The 25,531-nt window shown below is 59.4% G+C and overlaps 1 protein-coding gene across 7 annotated transcripts in view; it reads right to left on the bottom strand.

Annotated features, from left to right (window-relative positions):
• EPB41L1 (erythrocyte membrane protein band 4.1 like 1) overlaps positions 1-25,531 on the bottom strand; it is a 54,672-nt gene that overhangs the window by 19,400 nt on the left and 9,741 nt on the right. For 5 of the 7 annotated variants that reach the window (XM_066330487.1, XM_066330489.1, XM_066330490.1 and 2 more), the window contains exons 2-13: positions 8,337-8,527; positions 7,610-7,774; positions 5,350-5,454; positions 5,232-5,274; positions 4,476-4,551; positions 4,140-4,358; positions 3,966-4,053; positions 3,564-3,716; positions 2,798-2,895; positions 2,475-2,650; positions 1,936-2,084; positions 1,378-1,413 (exon numbers count right to left, since the gene is read on the bottom strand). In XM_066330487.1, the coding sequence (XP_066186584.1) occupies positions 1,378-1,413; positions 1,936-2,084; positions 2,475-2,650; positions 2,798-2,895; positions 3,564-3,716; positions 3,966-4,053; positions 4,140-4,358; positions 4,476-4,551; positions 5,232-5,274; positions 5,350-5,454; positions 7,610-7,774; positions 8,337-8,510 (1,482 nt within the window). In that variant the 5' untranslated portion in view covers positions 8,511-8,527. The remainder of the gene's footprint in view (positions 1-1,377; positions 1,414-1,935; positions 2,085-2,474; positions 2,651-2,797; positions 2,896-3,563; positions 3,717-3,965; positions 4,054-4,139; positions 4,359-4,475; positions 4,552-5,231; positions 5,275-5,349; positions 5,455-7,609; positions 7,775-8,336; positions 8,528-25,531) is intronic. The other 2 variants (XM_066330488.1, XM_066330492.1) reach the window with 1 other exon arrangement.

Here is a 25,531-nt window from a genome sequence, read left to right as displayed (position 1 = left end):
TCTGGTGCCAGGCACAAAAGGAGCTCAGGCTCTGTCTCAGAAAGGCAAGCGAGTGGCATTTCCAGCAGAGCTCCTCCAGAGCAGTCTGACAAAGGGGTGGAGGTCCAGGGCTGCACAGGGATGTCCAGCACGGATCCAGGCCTGGATCTCTGTGGAGCAGCCCATGGTGGGGTGGGTCTGATCTGCTGTGGAGAGGGGACAGCTCAGACTGCTCAGAGGGGAGGGGTCAGCTGTCAGAGCGTGGCTTGGTGAGGGCACAGGCGCTGGGGTGGCCCCCTCGTCCCGCCACAGAGGTGGGCAAACCGGCTCCCAGGAGGAACCTGGCTTCTGCCTCCAACCCATACCCAAAGCTCTCCTGGGGTTCAGAAGGAGGGCCCCAAACACCCCCCCCAGTACCTCCTCGGTAACAGAGAAGAGACCCATGAGAATCTCAGGAAAAGCCCCATCAAATTTTCCAGATGCTGAAGGCTCAGCACAGCTCAGGAAAAGTCTGGCCCTGGCCCCGCATGTCCGAGCTGAGGAGCACTCAGGTGTGCCCACCTCTGGGCTGGGTGCAGCACATGCACATGCAGTGGGCAAGCGATGAGGCGGGCGGGGTCGGGGCCAGTGCCGACACCCGGTGGGGCTGCACAGGGAGCCTGGGTGGTGCTGACGTGGCCAACCCCATCCCCTGGCCATGCTTGCTCCCACTGGCAGCTCCAGCTGGGATCTCTGCTCACAGAGGTGATCCCCCAGGGAGCAGCCCTGCATTTGAGGCCAGGACAAATCATTCCTGATGGGGCGACCACAGGCACAGTTCGTGCAGGGAGGGCCCAGCCTCCCTCTCTGCTCAGCCCCTCTCAGGGTGGGCAGGCACAGGGCTGGTGTCAGTGCTAGCCCCCACAGTCAGCTCAGAGCCTCTTGACCCCTTGTGGGGTGGGATGGCAGCCACAGAGCTTGGGGAACCCCAGCTCAGCTCTCAGGGGACTGCAGGAGAGCTGGGCAGGGGTGGATGAGGCAGTTTGGGTCAGGCAGGAGCAGAGCGTGGGTTGGGTGCCAGCAGGAGGATGGGACCAGCTCCACAGGAGAGGAGACACAAGGTGAGGACATGGCAAGGTCAGAAACATGAGCAGAAGCCAGGTCATCCCAATGAGCCAGGGGCTCTCCTGCCCTTGGGAGGGCTCTTGCTCACAGGCACAATCAAGACCACCTTACTTAGTGGGATAGAAGATGCCACAGCTGATTCCCAGCTGTCTGTTCCTCGGGCTCCTCCAGCACCCAACCCCCAGCCCGGTGCATCTTGTATTCCAGTAAATAGGGTGACAGACAGACTTGTTTTGGGAAGGATGGACAATATGATGCACCAATGAGGACTAAGATACTCCAGAGAGAGAATACCTCCTGCTTGTGCCTGGGGGTTGTTTCGTGCTCCGGCTGGCAGCAAAGAGAGGGTTAAAAGTAACCAGCAGGGTCAGTTGAGGGCACTTGTCACAAACACCACAGTTAAGTTGATAGGCTGGTAGGGACCCGCCCTCCCCTCCCAGCATGTGGCTGAAATGGGCTGGGATAGCCCAGGGACCAGGGCAGGAGGATGTGGGCTTTGCCCAGGCAGTGGTGGGCACTGATGTGCTCAGCCTGTCCCATCCCCATCCCTGTCCCAGAACTGGGCTGTTCCCAGCTCCAGCCCTGCCTGGGGACGAGCCTTCAGACCACCTGGAGGGTTCTGGGGAATCCAAGTTAAGCTGAACACCTGTGACAGTCCCACTTCCACCGGTGGGGGCCAAGAGCCACATCCCGAGGCTTCCACCAGCCTCGGCCACAGCTGACATCAACAGGACTGCAGGGACCCTGCCCCGAGGTGACCATTCCTGCCTGCAGCCCAGCACTGCTGCCTGTGCCCGGGCCCTGCCTACCTACCCCTCCACCCCCACCCTCTTCTGCCCATCTCAGCTGTACCTTCAGCTCCTTGATCTTTGTCGGGGTGGTCACTTCCTCATCCTCTGTCTCAGAGCGTCTCCTGCTGCCAAACTCACCGTCCTCATCCTGCTTCTCACCCTCAGGCCCGGCGTCGTGGTTCTCGCTGACAGAGGCTGGGCGCGAGAACTCTGCCCACAGCAGACAGCCGAGTCACCCCAGCCCTGCCACCCCACTCCTGCCCCAACGCCCCTGCCAGCTCTGACAGCCCAGTCACCCTGCTCCTGCCCCAGCCCCTCTGCCAGCTCACTCCTGGGGCAGGTGGTCCCAGGAATCCCAGGGCACAGAGGAGGGAGTGATGTGTCCCTGAGCTGCCTGACCCCAGCCCTGCCATGTCTCCCTGTTCACGCAGCCTGAGATACCCCTTGGGGTGGGGACAGCCCCTGTGCCACAGGGATGAGGCTGGGGACGGCCTCCAGAAGGAAGGCTGATGCTGCTGTGACCCCGCCCAGTGAGTCTGGGCAGCTCTCCCCATCCGTGCCAGCGGAGCAGTGTCCCCCGTGTCCCCAGGCGGGCCGTACCTCCGTCCAGGCTGCGGGACATGGTGTAGCGTTTGCTGGAGGAGCGCTCGAAGAAGGGCGCGGGGCGGTCGATGAGGGCGCTGGCCTGGCGTGTCTGCGCCTGCGTGCGCCCGCTGTACCGAAACTTGGAGCCCATCACCAGGAAGCCCTTGGGGGGTGGCTCTGGGGACACCAGCCTAGGGGTCACAGGAGCGGGAGGGCGTCAGTGAGCCCCAGTCAGGGCCCCCAGCACTGCCCCCCATGTACACCCATGGCAGCAGAAGCAGGAACGTGTCTGCCTCTGGGAAAGGAGGCCTGGAGAAGGTCTAGAGAAGGTTCCTCACCTGAAGAAGGTGTGATGCTCTATGCAGACCTTCCAGAGCCTCTTGGCTGAGCGGTGGTTGGGCAGCTTGAAGCCAATGGTGCTCTCGAACTGTTCGTACTTGGGGGAGACAGAGACAGGCTGTTACAGGCACATCCTGCTCCAGGGGACATGCCAAGGCCGTCAGCTTCCCCTGCCAGGAGCTGTGAGTATGCAAAAGACCCTCAAAAATCTTATTCAAATCCATGCTGGGAAGGTCCATGCCTAGCAGAATGATGGGACACACCCTATAACTCTGGCCTAAGCAACTTTCCTCAGCTATAAATGGCTTTTCAGTGCAAGATAAATTCCCTCAAGAAACAAAAAGCTTTTACAGCTGTTTTGGTGTGAGGGCATCACTCTCTGGTGTGCTGTCCTTGCCTTGCAGCCTGCTGGAACTTGTAGGTGGAAATGCATTATGCCACCATAAATGAGTGAAAATAAAGTCTGAAAATGAATGAAAAAACCTTGTGAAGATGTGACAAAAATGGCCCATTCCTAGGCAAGCTCCCTATACCAGCAGGGTCACAGTGTCTGTCAGGGATGGGATCTTGGGGTTCCTCAGCTGCTGAAGCCATGAGAGAACATGAAAGAAAATCTGTGCCACAGGAAATGTGCTCTCTTGGCCAGAATGGTCATGAATGTGGGATCCTTGGAGCAGAGGCTGGAGCCAGGTGAGGAAATCCTCATCATCAGCCCCAATTCCTCAGGACAGGTATCCAGGGGCTGCATCAGCAGCTGGTACTGACCTCCCCTGGGCGGATCTTGATGTAGAAGTTGCTTCTCTTGTAGGAGATCTTGAGGATCTTGGGCCAGGCAAAGCGGTTGATGCGCAGGCGGTCCCTGTAGATGAGGAGGCCATTGGCACAGACGCCCAGCATGATGTCAATGCCCTCTGAGTCCTGGAGGAGGCAAGGGGACAGGAGGGGACAGGTCAGCAGCTCAGCAAGAGCCAGCCTGGCCAGCAGTGCCACATCCTTCCTGCAGAGTGCTGTGGGGGCCTGGCTGGCAGAGGGAACACTGAATCCCAGGCTGGTGGAGTTTGATCTCTGGAGCTTTTCTGGTGTCACCCAAAGTCATGCCAGGAGCCTTCCCTGCGGGAGGAAGGTGGGCAGGAGCAGGCTGGGAAGGGGCAGTCCACAGCCCCGTACCTTGGCATGATGCAGGTCCACCCCATACATGGAGAGCTTCTTGGCATTCTCCAGGAAGTGGATCTCTGCTTCCCCGGGGGTCATTCCCCTGCAGGGAGACAGAGAGGGGGACACATGGGCAGGTGCCCCACGGGCGTGGGGCAGCTGTCCCGTGCTGTCCCTCCCGGGGCTCACCGGTAGGTCTTGTGCAGCTCCATGATGCGCTCCTCCAGCTCCCGCGTCTGGTTCGGGGCAAAGCGCAGCTCGCTGACGTAGTTGCCCACGTGCTCCTCAGTGTCATGGTCACCCAGCTCGGCCTGGACAGCATAGGAGCCCAGCAGGGCATGGGTGACAAAGGAGCAGGGCAGGCGCCCCGTGATGATGTCGGCACGGAGCTGCAGGCACAGGTAGTATCTGCAGGAGGGGCAGACAGTCAGAGTAGGGCAGGGGAGCAGGCTGGGGTTCCCCAGGAAGGAATCTGGTGCCCTCTGGAGCTCCCTGGGACTCCCTGAGAAGAACTGTGGTCCTCACCTGGTGATGTCCTCTGTGAGCTGGGCAGGGTCTGGAGGGTAGAACTTCACAGTGAAGGCAAAGTTCCAGGGCCCACCTGGGGAGGGGAGAGAGCAGCTCAGGACAGTACCTATGGGGCTGCACAAAGGGCACAGGAGCACCCGTGTGTCCACTGAGGATCCTGCTGCTCCCTCCAAGCCTTGCACAGGGCAGGGACACAGGGTGTCCAGAGGCTGCCAGAGGCACAGCCCTTGAAACTCCAGCACGACTTGCTGAATCCTCCCCAGAGAGCTGGGGACAGCAAAGCATCACAACTGAAGGTGAGCCACAAGCTCAGCGTCCCAGCAAAAGCCTCCTGTGTCCCAGAAGGTGACACAGCAACACTGTTGAGCAGCAGCTCTTCTGCCATCCCAGCAAGGCAACACCATGGCAAATGCACCCCAGGACCTGTCCCAGCAAGGCCCCCCCACTCTCCCCACCATCCCTGTCCCCCCTGCATGGGGCAGGTAGTGCCGAGCGGCATCAAGTCTCAGCCAGCTCTCCAGTGGCACAGATGGGGTCCTTTGTCCTCCCACCTCTCACGAGTAAGAGAAGAGGTGGGTAACAAACAGCTGAATGAGCAACAGTGTTCCCATCCCCAGGCCAGCTGCCAAAGGTCCCCTGCGAGGCAGGTGGGGAGGTGACCTGCCACAGGACAGCCACACTGAGCCATCCAGGAGCTCCATGGGGAGCTCCCCATCCAAGGCTGGGGAGGATGGACCATCCCCAGGCACTTACTGCGGATCTGCTTCTTGATCTCCTTGGAGGGGTCCAGCCAGTTCTGCAACGAGGAGACAGCAGGTCAGGGGGGCCCCCATCTTGGAGGGGGTGGCTGCAGAGGGCCCCCCGTGCTCACCTTCTGGCTGTCCGAATCACAGAAGGTGAGGCCAAAGTAGTCCTTCTCCAGGAGGTTGAGGTGCTCACACACCATGTCAAAGAGCACCTGGCCTCGGGCATGTTTCTGTCAGAGACATGGACAGGCTGATGGTCAGTTGGTTCCTTAGGCTCCTGGACACCCTCCAAGTGACCACCAAAACATAACTCCCACCCATCTTCACCACTTCCCAGCATTGCAGCCCCAGGAACATCTGTGTGTCCCTAAAGTGGTGCCAAAGTGTGTCTCAGGGCTGTAGAGATTGGGCACCACTGTGGGGACACGCAGGCTCCAGGGCTGCAGGGATGGGCAACTGGTGGCAGTGGTGGCTGGATCCCCAAGCACAGCATAACAAGAGCCACCAGGAGCCAGGAGCATGTGGAGTGATGGAGAGCACCTTTGGTATCAACGAATCCCAGAATGGTTTGGGCTGGAAGGGACCTTAAAGATTGTCCAGTTCCACCTCCCTGCCATGGGCAGGGACACCTTCCACTAGACTAGGCTGCTCCAAGCCCTATCCAACCTGCCCTTGAACACCAGGGATGGGAAATTAATTCCCCTGAATTTCCCTTCATTACTAGTGGCACCAAGAGCCAGGCTTACTTACGGCCATGGAAGAACAGCCCTTCTCAAGTGTGCATCTACCCTATTTCCAGCCTGGCAGCTGCCATCTCCCCTCTCCAAGGCATCTACTTACAGAACTTCCACCAGGTGCCCCCAGGATGGCAGCCCAGGGCACCAAGCAGCACAGCCTGGGCTCCTGCTGCCCTCCAAAGCTTTTCTAGCAGTTGCCATCATCCTTTCTGGATCTCCTCCCTCCTTCTAATTTGGATTTGAAGGCAGGGATTCACCCATGGCATGTGCTGGGGTGTCACACTGAACAGTTTGACTCCCCTGCTGAATTTTTACTGAATTGATGTTTAATTAAAGCATATGGACAAGGCATAACTATTCCAGCAGGGTCTGCCAGAAAGAAAGAAATGTAAAACACTCTTACCCCAGACCCTCTCCCCTGTGTTCCAGGTGGCTTTTTTAAAGAGCAGTTGACTGCATCCTTGGGTGACATTGTGAGGGGCATTGCTCTGCTCTGCCCTGCCAGCACCTGTGACCTGAGATTCTCCTGCCATCCCAGTTTTGTTGGCCCGTGCTCTGGGGAAAGCCAGAGGAAGGATGACTGCCAGGGTTTGTGAGCCCCTAGGATGCTCCGCCCCTTTCCTTCTTCAGGAAGATTTTCGTCCTGGTGCCAACCCATTTTTCCACAGCTTTGTGACCAATTTTATTGCTAAAGTGACAGCCGGGGCTTTTGGAGCACAGGGACCAAAGGCCCTGCTCCTATGCCACGGGCAGGGGCCAGACCCTGCAGCCAGCATTGGGATGCTCCCTGCTCCCACCCTCCTCATCAGTCCCGGCAGCTGAGCCCTGGGGCAGGCAGCAGCCACACACAGATCTGCTCTGTGCTGCCAGCAAACACCTGTGTGCCATTGGTCAGAGCCAGGGCAAAGACCTCTTTGGCAAAGGCTCTCATATCCCTGAGGTTCAGGCTCCTGAACAACCTCAGCTTTTCATTTTCAAGCAAAATTGTCAGTCCTTAAAAATGTCCCTCCCTCCCGGCTCATGGGGTGGGTTGGAGCAACGCTGCTTTCCCAGTATAGGGACAGGAGACAGCAGCAAGTGCTAGAGATCTGAACAGGGGTTCCTGGGATGTCCTTCTGCTCCCTGCTGCCTTGTTCTCCTGGCAGGGCCACCAGAACCTTCCACAAATACCAGCCCCAACTCTTGAGTGAATCCTGGGTGTCCCCCAGCTGTCCTGGAAGAGAGAGGTGCCCGTGGTAATGGTGGCTGAAGCAGCCCTGCAGCATCTCCCAGTGCTCAGGTGGCCACTGCCAGGTATATGTCCCCTCTGTCCCATTCTGCAGCCACTGCCAGGTGCCTGAACTGCCAGGCAGAGCTCTATCCCCATCCATTAAACTTCTGACTTAGACATTGTTTTTTTCTTATGAGTAGCTGCCAAACTTGGTTTCACAGGGCTGAAATTCCCTGCAAGGGTCTTTCTTTCCAGATTTTTAACTAATTTTGAAATTTCATCTTAAATGGCTATTTCTGTGGGTGTTTTTCCCTAGGACAGAGGTATTACAAAGCTGTCCTAGCCAGAGTTCTGTCCTTGAGGACTCTCTGGACTGGGCAGGGTCCCAGGAGTGTCCCCTCCTTGGTGCCAGCACAGGCCCCAAAATCTGGGACTCACCTCCACCTCGCACTCGTACTCAGACGCATCAAGCAGGGTCACCCTGCACAGGGCACTCTTCACTTTCTTGGTGGTTTTCTGGGGTGACTTCTGGGTCTTGCTGGGAGTCGTTTTGTCAGAGAGTCCATCGGTCTCACTGTAGTCCTTGTCCTCCATGTCTGTGCCCTGGAGCAGGGACACACAGAGGGTTACCTGGCACACTGCCGGAGTGAGACACGGGCAGAGGAGGAAGGCTCCGCACAGCCGAGCGGGGCAGCCGGTGAGAGACAGTCCCGAGCCAAGGCCAATTCCACCAGCCCGCACTGCCAGCACAGCCCAGGCCCTGGCGGACACCTGGGGTCAGTTCAGCACCCAAATCCTGCCTGCCCAGCCGCGAGTGCAGCAGCTCAGCTCCCCAGCAGCCCCCCAGCCAACAGCGAGGCTCCAAGCCCGGCCCGGGGCAGCTGAGCTGGGGACCCGGCAGCGCCGCCCGTACCCCGGCCGGCAGCTCCACTCCCAGCCCGCCGGCATTCCCGGCCCCGGCACGGCTCCCGCGGCCCGTCCTGCCCTCCGGGAGCCGTGCGGGCAGCGGGGGCAGCGGCGGAGCCCGGCACGGCCCGCCTGAGGGGCTCCTCTGGCCGTGCCGCCGAGGGCCCGAGGGCCGCGCCCGCCCCACGGCCAGCAGCACGGCCCCTCTGTGCTGCTCCTGCCCGTCCCCTGTCCCGGCCCCCGGCTGTCACCCGCTCACCGGCTCCATGTTTCGGGTGTCGGGCTGTGCCCCGAGCTTCTCATTGGGGTCGGTGTCGCGACCGGCGGGGCCGGGTGCGGCCGTGGGGCCCTGGGCCGCCGCCTCCAGCTGCTGCTGCGGAGCCTCTTCCTGCGCGTTCCTCACCTCGGAGCCGGGGCCCGTCTCCGTTGTCATGACCGCCGGTCACCGCCCTGGGCACCGCCACCGGGGGAGAGACAGGACGTGTCACCGGGGCTGGGGGGTGCTGCCGGGGCAGCTGCCGGCTGCGATGCCCTGGCTGCTCGGAGAGGCTGGGACAGGCCTGGGATGTGCCGGTCTGCGCCTCACACGGATCCACCGCCAGACCCCAGAGCCCTGTCCCCTCACAGATCCACCGCCAGACCCCAGAGCCCTGTCCCCTAACAGATCCACCGCCAGACCCCGGTGCTCTGTCTGTGCCAAGAGGTGGCTTTGCAAAGGGCTGGTGGTAGCAGCACAGCACACACACAGGATTTCATACTCTGAGCTGGAGGGCAAGAGCCAGCGGTGGGGAGGGACACTGGTGACAGGGACCCACAACTGGCGAGGGCTTGGGCTCATGCCCCATCCCTGCACAGCAGGCAGTGGGGCTGCTCTGACCCCCTGCTCCCACACCCCTGCACCAGCTGGAACCCTCACTTGCTGTTTTCTAGGAGTGGGAGGAGAAGCCAGGCTGTGAGTCAGGGGAAAGGCTGCACTGACACAGGAAATGGCAAACATGGACAGCTCCACAGCTCGCATCCGGGCTGGCTGGTCTGCTCCCCTCTGACCACCCCAGCAGCAGCGGCACGCTGGGTTCCCACGGCCAGCATGGGACCCTGTGGATTCCTGCCTCCAGCCCCAGCTGCCGGAAAAACAAACCCAGGGCCAGGAACATGGAGGGGAGGGCACTTTCCATGCCGGGATGCTCAGCAGTGTGTTTTTGGAATCTATAGTTTTGAAGCCTTTTATGCCAACACAGCATGGGCTAGCAAGATGTCCTGGGAGGGTGTGCACTCCACAGGTTGTGGAGCACCCTTTGGACCATCACCCACTCCCCACTCAGGCTGCTCAGGCCCAGCCAGCTCCCCACAAGACCATGTCCAGCTGTACAGCATCTGCTGGGATCATCCCCACCTGAGTTGAAGGGCTGTGGCTGCACAAGGTGGCTCAGTTGGAGCATCTGTGACCCTGTCACATCACTCACCCTCCTCACAGTGCAGCCTCGCCAGGAACCCTGAGTAATGCCTGCAGATCCTGTTCCAATTCCAAACCCTGCCATGGGGAGGGACATCTTCCACTATCCCAGCATACTCCAAGCCCTGCCCAACCTGTCCTTGGACACTTCCAGGGATCCAGGGGCAGCCACAGCTGCTCTGGGCACTCTGTGCCAGGGCCTCCCGACCCTCACAAGGAAAAACTTCACCCTAGTATCCCATCTAACCCTGCCCCCTGGCAATGGGAAGCCCCCCTTGTCCTGGCACTCCATCCCATGTTCCCAGTCCCTCTCCAGCTCTCCTGGAACCCCTTTAGGCACTGGAAGGGGCTCTCAGGTCTCCCTGGATCCTTCTCTTCTGCAGGTGAACATCCCCAGCTATACCAGCCTGTCCCAGAGCTGAGGGGCTCCAGCCCTTGGAGCATCTTTGTGGCCTCCCCTGGACTAACTCCAGGAGCCCCACATCCTTCTTATGCTGGGTGCCCAGGGCTGCAGGCAGCTCTGCAGGTGGGGGTCTCACCTGAGTGGGCAGAGGAGCAGAATCCCCCCAGCACAGGGTTGGTTTCTGGGCTGCCAGTGCCCGTGGCCAGGTCACATCCAATTTGTTCCCACCAGTACCCCCAAGTCCTTCTCCCAGGGCTTCTGTGAACCCACCCAGCCCCTGGCCTGTGCTGGGGCTGCTCTGACCCAGGTGCAGGAACTTGCACTTGGCCTGGTTGAATTTCTTGAGGTTCACATGAGCCCACTCCTCCAGCCTGCCCAGGGCCCTCAGGATGCCCCATTGCAGGTGGATCCACTGCACTGCTCAGGCTGAGCTCAGTGTCACCCCCAGACTCACTGCTACAAAGAAATCCAACCCACACCACAGCTCCTGTCCCACTGCTGCCCTTCAGGTGTCCTTAGCAGTGGGAAGATGTGAAACCTTCCCAGGAAAATGACTAAAACTGGCTCTGGGGGTGGAGGGAACAGAGAGGAGGTGACGGAGAAGACAGGGAGTCAAGCCTACGCCTTCCGCCGGATTCGCAGCCAGGAGATCCTGGGAACATTCTCCTCTCGTGCCTGCACTGGCTGTGTGGTCACCACAGAGACCTCAGTTCACACCCAAAGGCCCAGGATTTCACCCCCTTCTCCCAGGACTGTGTTCTCCTGGCCATGACAGGCTGGAAAACCTGCCCTGAGCAGCATCAGCTCCTCCTGACAGACACCACTGCTCAGCCAAGGCCACCAGAGGCTTTCACAGGTCACCAGTGGTTTGTTTTTTCCACTGAGGAAATGGGGTTGCTGTTTTTCCACTGCAAATTCAAGCAGTTGCTCGCTCCCAGCCCCAGTCCCTGTGCAGATCATTCCCGAGCGCTTCCGCTTGGATCTCAGTGTGTGAGTTTTTAATCAATGTGAAATCTCTAAAATGATAACACATCACTTTGGGCCAAAAACATGCTGAGTTTTTCACTTGGCATTTCTAAACTTTCTTCCAAACTTCTTCCCTGCAGTGATCCCTGAAGAAATGAGGGGTCTTTTTAAGCGTAGCAAGCTGACAATTCATCCCACCTCACTTTTGCATCTTGAGCTCCAGTTCCAACCTTCTGATAGTGGGCCAGGAGCCTGATCTCAGGGACTTCCTTCCAGCTAAAGCCAGTGAGACCATGGCACAGCAGTGCTAGGGTGGCAGAGCTCTGCTAAGGGATCCTGGTAAATCCCCAGGGACCATCTCTGTGCTCCCAGAGCAGGGAATCCCTCAGTCTTTGGCCTCACAGTTGTGCTGGGGAGGCTCTGGCCCATGCACAGGGTCACTGCTGGGGGTCAGGAGCTGTTTAAGGGAGCCAGGGCTGGCAGGGGCAGTGGCCTTGGGCAGGGCCCCACTGCAGCTGGGCCCTGCAGCTGCACAGCCCTGACGGAGGGACCACGCTGGCACCGCCACGCTCCCGGGCACAGCCACAAGGGCCGCATTCAGGAGCCATTCCCGGCCTGCCCTGGGGCTGACTGGGAAGGCCAGGGCTCCTCCAGCACTGCCACTCACCCCAGTGCTGCTGCAGCCCAGGGTCGGCCCCAGCCTGGCAGCACAAAGCCCCTGGGGACAGTGGCACCTGCAGTGGGATGCTGCCACCCTCCGTGGCAGCCTGGTCACCTGCACCCGGGGCTGTGGAAGAAGGACATCAAGGCCCACATGACCACCAGCACCCTCTGTGCCAGGCTGGGGGTGCTCAGCACCCTGGGGGCACCTGCAGGCTCTGCAGGGACCTGAGCAGGACTCATGGTGCAACCCGTCCCAGCCCCTTGTCCCTCTTTTTTCCCATGGCTCTCAAGAGCTGCAGGAGATGCTGCCCTGGGAACAGTTCTGTGCTCTCAGCAGGAGCTGTCCCTGATGGGAGGGGGCTGCACAGCACTGACAGGGAGCAGCACCCGTGGAGCCCTGCCCATCCCACAGCACCTTCCCCGTGCACACTCAGCTCCAGCAGAAACCCCAGAGTGGAGGCCACAGGTTCAGAAAGGACACAGGTCCCAGAGTGCTGCAAAAGGGACAATTTCACTGAAATATCTGCTGTCACAAACCTGTAAAAGAGGTTTACACCACAACTGCAGTAAACTTGATGGAGTTCTAAAGTTATTTCTTTCTAAATACTTCCTACAGCAGGGGCAGGACCCCATCCTATTGGGCACCAGCCTTCCCAGCACCCAGCCTTGCTTGTGCCTTTCCCGCTGGAGCAAATTCCATGCTGGGGCTGTTGGAGGCAGCAGGCACAGAGTCCCAGACCCTGCCCTGTGCAGAGCAGTGGCCAAAGGGCTCCTCCTGGCACTCACAGGCCCTGGTGCCCAATGCCTAATTTTCAGCAAGGACAAGTTTTCAGCACAAGCCCGATTTCCAGCAAGGGCTGGCTCGATCCTGCTGCAGCTGGAGCCCAGGGCTGGGGGACGTTCTCCTCAGGGGAGAGGGCTGGAGCCGGATGGAGCTCCAGGCTACCGGAACAGGCACGTGGGAATGGTGACTGCAAAGGAAGCCTTACAGGATCAAAGGCAGACCTGCCTGTCATGCCTGGAATCTCCTCCCATCATCTCCCTGCCTGCTCCTCCTCTCCTTGGTGTTTTCCTCCTTCCCCTTCAAGCCAGAGTGTGGATTTCCCAGCTGCTTTGCCCTAGCACTTTCCCAGCTCCAGTCTCTGCAGCACTCCTCTCCCAGAGCCTTCCCTTCCCTGCAGCCTGCTCTCCCTCTCCCCTGCCCGGTCACTCCCAGCTGCCGGGCTGGTTTCCGAGGCTGAGCATCCCCCTCTTCTCCTGGGCTCCCCCTTACGTCCCTCACTCTCTGCAGAGCCTCTGCCCGTCCGTGAGGCTTTGCCTCCAGAGCATCTCGGTCACAGCCAGGCAGCAGCCCCGTGCTGAGTGCCCAAACTGGGCTCCACACGCTGCAGCTCAAGTGGGGAGCACAGGGATAGGTGACAACCCAGTGACCTCACCCCTGCCAAGGGCCCGTGGGGCTGATGGTGGCAGCAAAGCCCCCATCACATTGTGGGATCACACTGGGGGACAGATACTGCCACAGGGACACACGGACACGGGGGGCACCCTGCGGGGGTGGCAGTGGCTGCACGGCATGGGACAGGGGGTCAGGTATCTGCCAGCCCCCAGGCAGAAAGGAGATGCTCACCAGGGCTGTGGCACCCAGCGCCCTGACCAGGCAAGGCTGAGCTGGCAGGGGACAGCAGCACAGGCAGTGCCTTGCAGCCATCCTGGAAACCTGTGGGGAGCCCAGCAGGGAGTCCTGAGAATCCTCCACGGACACAGAAACAGCAAACAAGGAAAGCAGCCCCAAAGCTCCCAGCAGCATACAGCACCCTGAGCCCCAGTGCCACCCCTGGGCTCAAGTGCCACCCCTGGGACCTCACCCTCTGGCACGGGACACACAAATCCTCAAACCATTCCGCAGTGCAGCCCGAGTTCTCCTGTGCTGCTCTGCAGCAGGGCCAGAGAATCATATGAGCTGTTTATGGTGAAGGGGGGGAAAGAAGAAGAACCACAGGGGATTCCCCTGCTCCAGGAGACTGAAGCTTGATCTCCTCACGGGGGACTGGCAGGGGCAGAGATCTGCAGTGCTCCGAGCCGTAAAAGTGCCCCGTCACAGAATCATAGAACCGTCAAGTTTGGAAAAGACCTCCAAGATCAAGTCCAAGCACTCCCACCGCCCCCAGGCTCCAGGAGCCGCATCCCCCTCGCCGCCCCAGACCCCCGCCGAAGCCCAGGGCAGCAGCGGCAGCAGCAGCAGCAGGGCCGAGCATCGCGCAGCGCCCGTGGGGGCCCTACCTGGGTGCCAGCTCCCCATGGCTCCGGCGCGGCTCATCCCGCCGGGCTGCCGCTGCGTCCGAGGCAGCGCTTTCTGCAGAGCCGCCTCTTCCCACGCCCCGCGCAGTGACGGATGGATGGATGTGCACTGCAGCCGCAGCCGGGATGGGAGCTGGGAGCTGGGAGCTGGGAGCGGGGCTCCCTTCCGGCCCAGCACGGGGCTGCTGTCCCGAGCACGCCCGGAGCGTCCCCCGGGGATGCCGGTTCCAGCCCCATCGCCCCCGGCCCCGCAAACACCTGACTCATCCCGGGCCGGGCGCTCCTGCCGGGATCCTTCCCTGCGCACGCCCGGCAGGGACGGAGAGCTCGGCTGCACTCTTTATCGCAAGGTAACCCGGCACAGCCCTGCACCCCCCGGCCATGCCATGGGTCCCGGGGCAGCAAACACACACCAAAACGCTGCGGCCCGCTCGCCCCAGGCGGGGCCGAGCTGTCCCAGCAGCGGCGGCTGAACAGAGGCTCTTTCATCGGCCCTGTGCAGGGTGAAGGGCTGAGCGTGACACCCGGCACATCCCTGTCTCCAGGGCACACGTCCCCTGGGAGGGACAGCCGCACGGGGACAGCACGGGGAGGACACTCTGCAGGGTGTCACACCCCACAGCACAACAGCGGGGCTCCTGTAGCCCAGCACTGACCCCGCCGGCCAGAGCAACGGGTCCTGCTGTCAGCGGGCACTGGGGACACCCAGAGCACAGGCAGGGACTCGGGAAGGATCCCGGGGGGCAGGGGTACCCTGGCCAGGTGTGCCCAGGCAGGACCCACCAGTTCTGGCACATGCTGATGGAAATCCGGGGCATGCCGAGCCATCAGGAACCCAAGGGGACAAAGCCTAAGTCTGGGGACTTGCTGGGAGACTCCTGTCAGGCTTTGGCTGTCAGGATACAGGCACTCACTGTGTGGGTGATCATGTTGGATGCAGAAGGGAGAAACGCAGACTGCCCAGCTGCTCACCAGTATGAGCTCCCCAAGCGATACCCATGGGTTAGGGTGCTCATGGACTGTTCCCCCAGCCAAGAACATCAGCCCTGGGGGAACTGGCGGGCAGAGAAGAGGTCCTAGCCCCCACAACCCTCCCTCTGAGCCCTCCTCGAGGCTGGGCACCTTCAAAGGGACTCCTGAGCCACTGAACTGGGACAGCCCAGGGGGTCTCATTCTGAAACACAGAAGCCTGCAGCCATGGAGAACCAGTAATCCCACACTTCCCAGTAAACTCATACTCCTCCAAAATCCTTGCCTGGTTTGCACCCTAATCCAACACTTCAGCAGTGCAATCCCCAGAATTCAGGCAGGCCGGGGCCAGTGGGGCCTGCAGCTCCCCATGGGAGCACCCACCATGCCTAGGCAGCCTCAGCATCTTCCAGGCCTTTCCCAACTCTCCAGGAGGGTGCAGCCACTGGGGTTTGGGGCTGGGGGCTACCAGTTCTTGGCTGCTCAGCACTGGTCAGGGCTGGTGTCACCCGCAAGTGAACAGAGTCCCTGGGTGTCTCATCACGTCGCCTGGGGAAAACAAGGGCAGGAAGGGAGCTTCCCTCCATCCCTGGCAGGAAGCAATGACGGACCCAGAGAAAGGGGCTCAGGCTCTGGCCAGGCTGAAAGGGACTCACTGCATCCACCACCACCCTGCAGAGGGGCCTCTGGAAAGTCTTCTTGGCTCCAAAAATTTTCGAGAGGGCTGTCTGTCACTGACACAGGCTTCCTAGGACAGTGGTGGAGTCACCATCCCTGAAGGAATTTAAAGAACATACAGATGTGGCACCTTGGGGACATGGGTGAGTGGTGGCCTAGGCAGTGCAGGGCTAAGGGCTGAACTTGACACACAGAATTCCTTTCCAGCCTCAGTGGTTCCATGACAGGTGAGACCCACAGGGCGCACAAGGATTGGAGAGACATTAACAGCTACAGGTTTCAAAGGAAATCCTGCTGGCACTTGGGCTTGTGGCATCAGCACCTCCACTGTGCCCAGGGAGGACCCCACTGTACCCTGCTGACCCCCTGCACTGTGCTTGAGAAGTGGATCTCAGGTTGGGTGAGGCTGGAGGCACCTCTGGAGGTCACCTTGCCCAGCCCCTGCTCCATCAGAGCCACCCAGAGCCAGCTGCCCAGGATGTGTCCAGGTGGTTTTGATTCCCTCCAGGGATGGAGACTCCACCACCTCCTGGGCACCTGCACCAGTGCTCAGGCACCCTCCCAGTGCAGAAGTGTCTCCTGAGCTCAGAGGACCCCTCCTGTGTGTCACTTTGTGCCCATTGCCCCTGGGGCTGGCCCTGGGCACTGCTGAGCAGAGCCTGGCCCCATCCTCTTGGCATACCATGGACAAGCTCCCACATTTCCTCTCTTGGGGTGGCACAGGCCAACACAAGCAGCACTTTGGAGGGGGAGGCACAGCCCAAGAGACCTTTATCAGTGTTTCAGCACAGGGATGGGGCCAGAAGAAGGACATCAGCCACAGTGCCAACCCCTAGAAGAGCCCCCCAAACTGCATTGTTGACAGGCTCAGCAACGACCAACTAATTCCTGAGTCATCCCATGGAGATGGGCCTGGGCCTGATCCTGTACCTCCTCACCCATCAAGAAACCACACCAAGGTGCCTCCTGGGGGAGAAGAAGTTTGGGGGCCCCACAGGTGCTCTCCCTCCCCCAAAAGTGCCCCCCAAGCAAGCACTGAGCCGAGCTGCTGCACAGGCAGTGCTCTTGGAGAGTTTTCCCTTGCTCCTGCTGACCCCATGGCACCATTTCCTCACATTCCTGTGATCCCACATGGCACAGGAGGGCATTGCCTGCATCCCCCACTGCCACCTGGAGCACGATTTGGTGACTCAGGCAGGGAAGCAGTGCCAGCTCCCTTGGACCACAGTGAGACACAGCTCAAGTCCTGGAAGAGTCAGGGCTGAACTGGGCTTTGGTTTCAGTTCAGTGTCCCAGGAAGCCCTTAGATCCCAGCAGAAGATGCTGTGGGGGCAGAGGGGCACTGGGCTCATCCCTGCACCATCACCCTGGCAAAGCTGCCAGCCATCCTTCTGGAGGCATTTGGGAACTTGGAGGAAGGCAGAGAGCTGCTGATAGAGCCTCTGACTTCAAGCACCGACATGTTCCTCATTAATTTGGTAGCAATAAAGATGGGGTGGAGGAAGGGGAGGGCTGGCAAAGCCAATCCCTGCTGTGCTGGAAAGGCTGGAAAAGCAATTGAAAAACGTCGCCCAAAGTAGCCCTGGGCACATCCCTCCCTGGACACTCTGGCATGGCCACAGGGAAGGAGGGAAGTGTTGGGGGCACTGCTGGAAGGCGCTGCCTCACTGCCCTGCACTCCTGAGCAGAGGAAGGGCTGGCACAGGAAGGGAAGGGTGCCTGGAGCAGTGGCAACACGGACCCTGCTCGGGGCTGGCTCTTGAGCACAGGGGCACGATGGCTCTCCCTGCTCGAGACAGGGGCTGTGAGGACCAGACTGGTCAAGAGCTGCTGCACTGGCCACGTGCTGGGGGAAAGGACTGTCCTCCCTGTGTCCCCTCCCTGGGTTCACCCAATCCTGACAGTGGAAACAGGTACCTGGGGCTCAGTCACAGCAAGGCACCCTCCCTGCCCCTCACCCAGCTGGGGGATGTTGGCATTTGGGACCAGCTTCATCCCATACCCAGCTGCCATCTCAGGCCCCTGACAGGGAAACACCCCATCAGTCCCTGAGGGTTAAAATCCATGAGGGCTCGGCATTCCCTGTACCCTCCAGCCATCAGAGGCACCCTCAGGCACCCCGGTCACACCCAGTCACAGGGAGACGCTGTCCTCACAGGTGTCCCTGCTGCCCTCTCCAGTGTAAGCACGAGAAGGGAGGATTTGGCAGGCCAGGAGCTCTGGTGTGGCACATCTGATCCATGCCCACACCAGTCTTTTCCCAATACACTCCACTTGGACCACTTGTCCCTGTCAATGTCTGCTCAGCTCTGTTCTCAGCACCTACCTCAGACCACTCACTGGAGGGGCTGCTGTTTGAATATTTGTGGGGTTCAGCCCAGTTCCCCATTTTTGGGATGCCTGGCTCACACTCTCTGAACATCTACAGACACCAATGCAGGCTTCCCTCTGGTTCCTCCCCACCTGACCCTCTCCCAGCTGTGTTTGTCACAGAGAGGGGACCCTGTGGCTGCTCAGCCACGAGCCCCATTTCCACCACTGACAGACTGAAACAGGACCAGGACCCTGAAAAACCCCAGAGTGTCCCCAAATGAGACTAAATAACACAAGCACGTGCAACACAGGCCTCCTGTCCATGCCAGGATTCCACACCACACTAAGGAGCAGGGGGAAGGCCACTGACTCATGGGATCCACCAGGACAGGAACACCAGGGAGCAGCCTGTCCTTGGGGAGGACCCACAGATCCAAGAAGAATCCATAGGGCAGATGAGGAACCCTCTGCTATGCATGGAAACATCCCCTGGTACCCACAGCACAGCGGATCCTAGGACACCGCACGGAAGGCCACAGCCCCTCTGTGGGTGCCCAGGAGTGGGAAGAAAGAGGATTTTCAGCTTCTGCCAAGGCAAGGGCACCTCAGGGGCCTTGGGGATGCTCAGGCCTTGCAGGCAATTATCAAAGAAAAGAGACAAGTGTTTTTAAGGGAGGGATGCAAAAGTGGGGAGAAGAGAGAGCAAGTGAACTCAGAGCTGCAGCAGGGTGGGGAGAAGGTACCTCAGTCCTGCCCCAGAACTGAAACCGCCCTGCAGGGAAACCTCCAGCCCAACCCAGCCCCCTCCAGTGCTGCCCACACCAGGGTCCTGTCACTCACCCCCACGCCCAGCAGCAGGACATGCTGTGCCATGCCCCAGGTCCCGTGGGACAGGGGTGTCCCCCTGCTCTGGGGAGCCTCCAGGGCCTCCCACACCAGCCAGGCTCCCTGATATCTATCCTTATGTTTTCCAGTTTCTCTTGGACAGTGATCCTGTGCCTGAGGTCCCTATGATCCTCTGGACTCTTGCTGAAGCAAAGCTCCCCAGGAGCAGAAACAGGACCAGCATCCAGGGAAGGACCGTGTCCAGACATCCCCCTTGGGCTGGCCCACAGCAGCCTTGGCAGAGATGGATGGAAAGAGGTTCAGCCTGGAACAACCTTTCTTACCTGGCTTTGACTCTACTCTGATAAGAAAACATTTCACCAGTCTCACTTCCGTATAAATTTACAGCAACAGCATTTGTGTCCCCACAAAGCTGAGGAGCATCCTTTGGCATCCAAGTGCTCAGACACGACAAACATCCAAACTGGGGCCAAACTGAGAACTGCTCAATAACTTGCAAAATTCAACGAAAAAAGTAAAGCTCCCCAGTGACTTGTGCTGGCCAGATGCAGGACCCTGGCAGGTGCCTGTCTGAGCACCCCACTTCCCCAGAGCAGCTCCTTGTGTAGGGTAAACCTCAAGGGCACAGAGGATGGGTGCTACCAGCCCTCCCCACCCTCCATGGAGGAGACAGGCCATGCCAGCAAGCTTGGAGGAGCAGGAGTGGAGCTGCCCCATGCCCTCCTCCACAAGCCCCATGTGCTCCCAGCCCCCCATCAGCTCCCCACATCCCCCAGGAGCTGGGACCCCTCAGCCCCAGTGCTGCTGCACGTGAGAAGTGCTTACATCCCATCCTGGGGAACTGCTTTACTCCCATTCCCTCCTGCTTAACACTCTGTAGAGGTTCCTGGTTGTCTTTGAGCAACGATCAGCCCTGCCCAGGCTGCTTTCCCTGCCTGTTTGCAGTTCAGGATGTGTTTGTAATGTGTGGTTTATCCACATAAATGCAGTGCCACCACCACACAGCCAACACACCCTGACCCCTCCTGCACAAACCCCAAAGCACCCAAGTCTCCAGACTTGCCCACAGCACCCACCCTTAAACCTGAGGGTTTGAAACTGTCCCAGTCCTACAGCACACTCATGGCTTAGCTGTGTTCCAGCTGCTGCAGGGAAACTGGAACTTGGAAATTTCCATCCTCTGACGCATCTCACAGATACACAAAAGGACTAAAAAGGTGTCAAAGGAGATTGAACAGGAACCAGGAATAGCATCCAGGGAAGGACCATGTCCAGACATCCCCCTTGGGCTGGCCCACAGCAGCCTTGGCAGAGATGGATGGCAAGAGGTTCAGCCTGGAACAACCTTTCTTATTACCTGGTTTTAACTCTACTCTGCTAAGAAAACATTTCACCAGTCTCACTTCCGTATAAATTTACAGCAACAGCATTTGTGTCCCCACAAAGCTGAGGAGCATCCTTTGGCATCCAAGTGCTCAGACACGACAAACATCCAAACTGAGAACTCCTCAATGACTTGCAAAATGCAACCAAAAAACCCCCACTATCAAGATTCAGCTTGGCACAGGGCACCTGCTCTGCAGAAGTCCTTCAGGAGGAAAGCAGAGGCTGGGAAACACTGCCCTGGCCACGCACTGGGGATGCAGAACAGCCTCTGACCCCACTCTGAGCTACAGCACTGAGGATGGGCCCTGAAAGGATTGTACCTGTGGGCAGTTCTCACAGCTCCAGGTGAGGGTATCTGAGCCCAGAAAGGACGTGGAAAGATGCCCAAGTAAGATTTTTGAAGCATGTGCTTGGGTTGGTTCAGAACAGCTGAATGGATTTCAGCCTGGAAAAAAAGAAGGTTCTGGAAAGAGCACAGAGCCCTTTCCAGTGCCTGAAGGGGCTCCAGGAGAGCTGGAGAGGGACTCGGGACAAGAGCCTGGAGTGAGAGGACAAGGGACAGTGGCTTCCCAGTGGCTGAGAGCAGGGTTAGATGGGATACTGGGGAGAAGTTTTTCCTTGTGAGGGTCGGGAGGCCCTGGCACAGGGTGCCCAGAGCAGCTGTGGCTGCCCCTGGACCCCTGGCAGTGTCCAAGGTCAGGCCGGATGGGGCTTGGAGCAGCCTGGGACAGTGGAAGGTGTCCCTGCCCATGGAAGGGGGTGGAATGAGACGGGCTTTAAGGTCCCTCCAACCCAAACCATTCTGTGACTCTGTGATTTACAGTTGTGCCAGATGTGCTGGAGCTCCCTTGGCAGGCAGAGCTCATCTGCCCAGCTCAGAGCTGCTGTACCTGGCAGCCAGGCTCGGGAAACGCCGATAAGATGAGGAAAAAATCTCTCCTGTGGCTCCTCCCGCGCTGCCCTCCTTGCAGCCCATTAATCCCCGCGCTGCAGCAGCCCGTGGCTGTCTCCAGCCCCGCTGTGAATCACCAGCGCTGACTCACGGAGGTGAGCCAGGCTCCGGCTGCGGCTGACGCTGGAGCCCCGGGCCCCTGCAGCCCCCACGGTGGAGAGACAACGCCTCAGAGGGGCTTTAACCCCCCCCAGCTCAGCACAGGGGACACCTCCATCCATCCCGGCCCGCGCTGGGGAGGAGAGGGGGATTAGGCTTCTCTCCCACGGCCACGGGATGCTCTGCAGGCTGGAGCCACTCTGCTCTGAGCCAGGCTGGGACAGCAGCGTGTGTGCACCTGGAGAGGAGAAAGCTCCAGGGAGACCTTGGAGCCCCTCCCAATGTCTAAGGGCACTGGAAATAAAGAGAGAGAGACTTTTTACATGGAGAGAGAATGATAGGACAAGATGGAACCATTCCAAACTAAAATAAGAGAGATTTAGATGAGATGTTAAGAAGAAATTCTTCCATGCGAGGGTGGTGAGACCCTGACACGCATTGCCCAGAGAAGCTGTGGCCGTCCCACCCCTGGAAGTGTCCAAGGCCAGGCTGGACGGGGCTTGGAGCAGCCTGGGACAGATGAAGGTGTCCCTGCTCATGGCAGGGGGTGGGACAGGATAGGCTTTATGGACTCTTCCAACCCAAATGGGTCTGGGATTCCATGACTCCTCTCCAGCACCACTACCTGCCCCAGGGCTTTATCCTCCTCAGCTTAGAGAGTTGCTCTCCATCTCAGCAAAACTCCCTCTCTCCAGATCTGGACTGTTGTTGTCCCTGTCTTGAGCAGCCAGGGCAAACAAAGATCCTTCTGCCTTTCCACTCTTTGAGGTTCTGCAGCTCCCCACTGTCCCCAGGCCACCGTGACTCCCCCATGGACCAGCCCTGCAGAGATCCAGTGGCAGTGAAGCTCAGTCCTGCACTGAGAAGCCAACAGCCCTGGTGGGTCAGAGGAGCCCTCTACAGCCACTGTCCAACCAGCAGGACTTGATACCACCCCATGTGGTGTCATGCTCAGGTCCATCAGGTTCTAGCCTTGGTCCTTTCCCAGGGCTGATCCAGAGGCTTTAGGAGAGCACCAGGTCTCCAGAGCCCTTTGGAGCTGCCCAGGGAGCTCCCTGCAGCCGCAGCAGCTCATCTCTGTCCACCTGGGCAGAGGCAGCTGGGCACCGAGCGCTGCTGGGGCCCAACCCCACACACCGGGTTCCTTCTCCTGCCTGCAGGGTCTTGGCTGCTCCCAAAGGGAACAGACCCCATGCCTGCAGCTGGATGGACCTTGGGATTCCCCCTCCTCCTCTCTGCCTGGCTCCTGCAGGTCCCTGTTAGCTGTGACAGCACAGCTTTTTGATGACAGCACTGAAACTCGCCCCCGGTACAAAACTTCCTCTGACCCCTCATCCCCACACACTTCTCTCAATCCCCCTCTCCATGTTCCCCCCTCAGGTCGAACTGTTCCCTCAGTGTTCCTCAGGTCAGTCACACAGATGGGTATTTTAGCCTCCAAGTCTTTTCCCAGGCAATCACAATCTCTCCTGGTGCTCTCCATTTACAGTAAAGCAGTTCCCTGCTGGCCTCGCACCGCAGCCCACGGCCACCTCAATTCCCGCAGGAGCAGACGGACACTGGGGTGCTGGGAGAGTCTTTGCTCCTCCCCTGCCACCACCACCCACCTCATCCCAGCCTCCCTGCAGGCATCGTCCCCCTGTTCCCCCTGAGCCTCACCCCACGCATCCATCCCTGTCCCCACGGGCACGTGCAGGGTCATGGCCACACTGCCCCCAGTCCCCTCCAGGCCTGCTCTCTCCCACCCCTTGGCCAGGAGTGTTTGGAGCAATGTCAGACCAGGAGAGCACGTTGTTCTCCTGCCCAGCAGGATGGCATTGAGCTCAAAAACATCACGCTGGGAACATGAAGGGCAGCGTGAGCATTCCCTCTTCACCTCAAATGCCTTGGTCCCCAACCTGTGAGGAGGTTTCACACCAGCCCAGGTGACCTCTGTCACCTTGTCCTGCCAGCCTGACCTCAGCTCTCCCACTCCACGGCAGCACAGCATCAGGAAGCATCAGCTCCTCATCTCAAATGCTGTGTCCAGTGCTGGGCCCCTCACAAGAGAGACTTTGAGGGGCTGGAGCATGTCCAGAGAAATAAACGGAGCTGGGGAAGGGGCTGGAGCACCAGGAGCAGCGGAGGGAGCTGGGAAAGGGGCTCAGCCTGGAGAGAAAGAGGCTCAGGGGGGACATTCTGGCTCTGCACAAATCCCAGACAGGAGGAGACAGCTGGGGGAGAATCAGGCTCTGCTCTCAGGGAACAAGGGGCAGGACGAGAGGAAATGGTCTCAAGTTGCACCAGCAGAGTTTCAGATTGGATACTGTGGAAAATTCCTTCACTGAAGGGGTTGCCAGGCACTGGAAGGGGCTGCCCAGGCAGATGGTGGAGTCCCCATCCCTAAAGGTGGTCAAGAAATGACTGGATGTGGCACTCAGTGCTACGGTTTAGTTTACAAGGTGGTGATCAGTCACAGGTTGGAGTTGATCTTGGAGGTCTTTTCCAACTTGAATGATTCTGCAGTTAAGGAAGGGAAGAGCTAAGGGGTGTGAACCTGCTGGTGAAGGAAATCACCATGGACTGACCATGGCAGGCTGCTCCCAGGGAAACAGCTGGGACACATCCACTCCTGTCCCTCTGGCACAGATGACAGGTCCAGCCCAGAGCCTGCCTGACCAGGGAGGGCAGGAAGGGCTCCTCCAGGCTGGCTGGACTGGTCCCTTCCTGGGGACAGGCCCTGTAGGGCTTTGCTGGTGACTTCAGACACCTTTGTCCAGACAGGTGGGTGCTGTCCTGCCCCCAGCCAGCCTGGCAAGCTCGGGCTGTCGAGCTGGTGTGCTCAGCTCCACTGACCTGACCTGGAGTTCCCCAGGGATACTAAGCCAAGGAAAAGGAGCCAAGCCCAGGCTGAGGCACCACTGAAGCAGACAGAGCAGACAGCGGCTCGCCACTGACATGGAGTGTGACAGCCAGGCTGGAGCTGCCAAGTGAAGAATTGGGTCAAGTGTGGAAAAATAGGAGAGCAAAGGCAGTGAGGGTGGGATGATCTCACAGGAACACACTCACGTGAGGGCAGTGATCCTGTGTGACACCTCCACAAGCTTCAGGATCTGCCACCCAAAAGGAACCCATGGCATGGGGCTCTCCCACCTCCCTGCTCTTCTGCAGCCAGCCCAGCCTTAATTGACACGTGTTGAATGTGTGTTTGGGCAATTATGGATTTACATGATGTCAGCAGTTGCCAGGAGCCCAGACATCTGCTCGCTCATCATGCCCGAGCCAGGCAGCGTGGAGACATCTGACCCTGCTGACAGGCAGCAAAGGGCCTCCCCTCCACATCCTCCTCCATCCTCCCCTGGCATCCTGGCCTGCAGGGGCCAGGCAGTGACCTCCTGCCCACAGGGCCAGCCCCTGATCGGGGGTTAATAGAGCAGCTTGAGCTTATTCCGCAAAACTACACCCTGGAAGTTGAGATCAGCATCCCTGCGGCTCCAGAGGCATTGTGCCACATGTCAGAAATGAATCATGAGAAAGTTGGGGGGGGGGGGAAAGAAGCCACCAAATTGACAGGGAGTCATCCCCCAAGCCAGGCTGGAGTCAAGCAGTGATGGCAGCTCACCATGACAGCTTCCAGTGCTGAGAGCGGCCAGGGCAGAGCCCATCCCGAGAGACTACACCCTCCTTCCAGCCTGCTCTGACCCCAACCCTTCTGGCACCAGGAAAAAACAGGGAAGAGGAGCACAACCTCTGCTGCATCCCAGGGGGCTGGGGCTGAGGCGCCTCCTCCTCCTCCTCTGAGCTCTCCAGGATGCAAAGGCAGCGTCCTCCCTGCTCCCTCTCACACTGCAGGACATGGTCCTTTTGCCAGACATGGGAAATTGGGGGCCACTTAAAAAAGGTTTCACTCCTACCCTTTTCAGTGACACCTCCCAGCTGAATAAATAAGACCAGGAATGAGTTGCTGTGTCCCCTCAGAAGCCAAGAAACACCTTCTGCAACCTCAGTAACGCTTCAATGAAGATGTCCCAGCTGGGGTGGCAGGAGAGCTCTGAGTCAGCCCCTGCAAGCACCTAGTGCCTCTCCAGATGGAAGGGCAGCCGAGACACCACAGAGTAGGGAGGGAAGAGCCAACAGACTCTGCAGCTCCCAGTTTTCCCTGGTTTCTCCCACCAGAGCAGGATGGGAGCAGCAGCACCACCACAGGCATGTGTCTGTGCCATCATGTGCCACCACTGAGCCCTGGTGTCACAGCACCGTCCTTGGGGCAGACCACATCCTGCCCGCCAGTGCTCTGGGGACTTTCCTGCTTTCCTTGTCACCCACGGCCCCCTCCCATCTCACCTCCAAAAGCCAAGCCCCGCTGATGCCCCCAGCCATGCCAGGGCCTTGGCTGCACCTGCCCAGCAGCTCCTGCCAAGCTCCTGCCCAGCTCCCACAGTCCCACAG

The sequence above is a fragment of the Sylvia atricapilla genome, chromosome 16, assembly GCF_009819655.1.
Source record: "Sylvia atricapilla isolate bSylAtr1 chromosome 16, bSylAtr1.pri, whole genome shotgun sequence".
Lineage (NCBI taxonomy): Eukaryota > Metazoa > Chordata > Aves > Passeriformes > Sylviidae > Sylvia > Sylvia atricapilla.
Note: the sequence above shows the minus strand (reverse complement) of the source record. Positions and strands in the feature narration are given on the sequence as shown.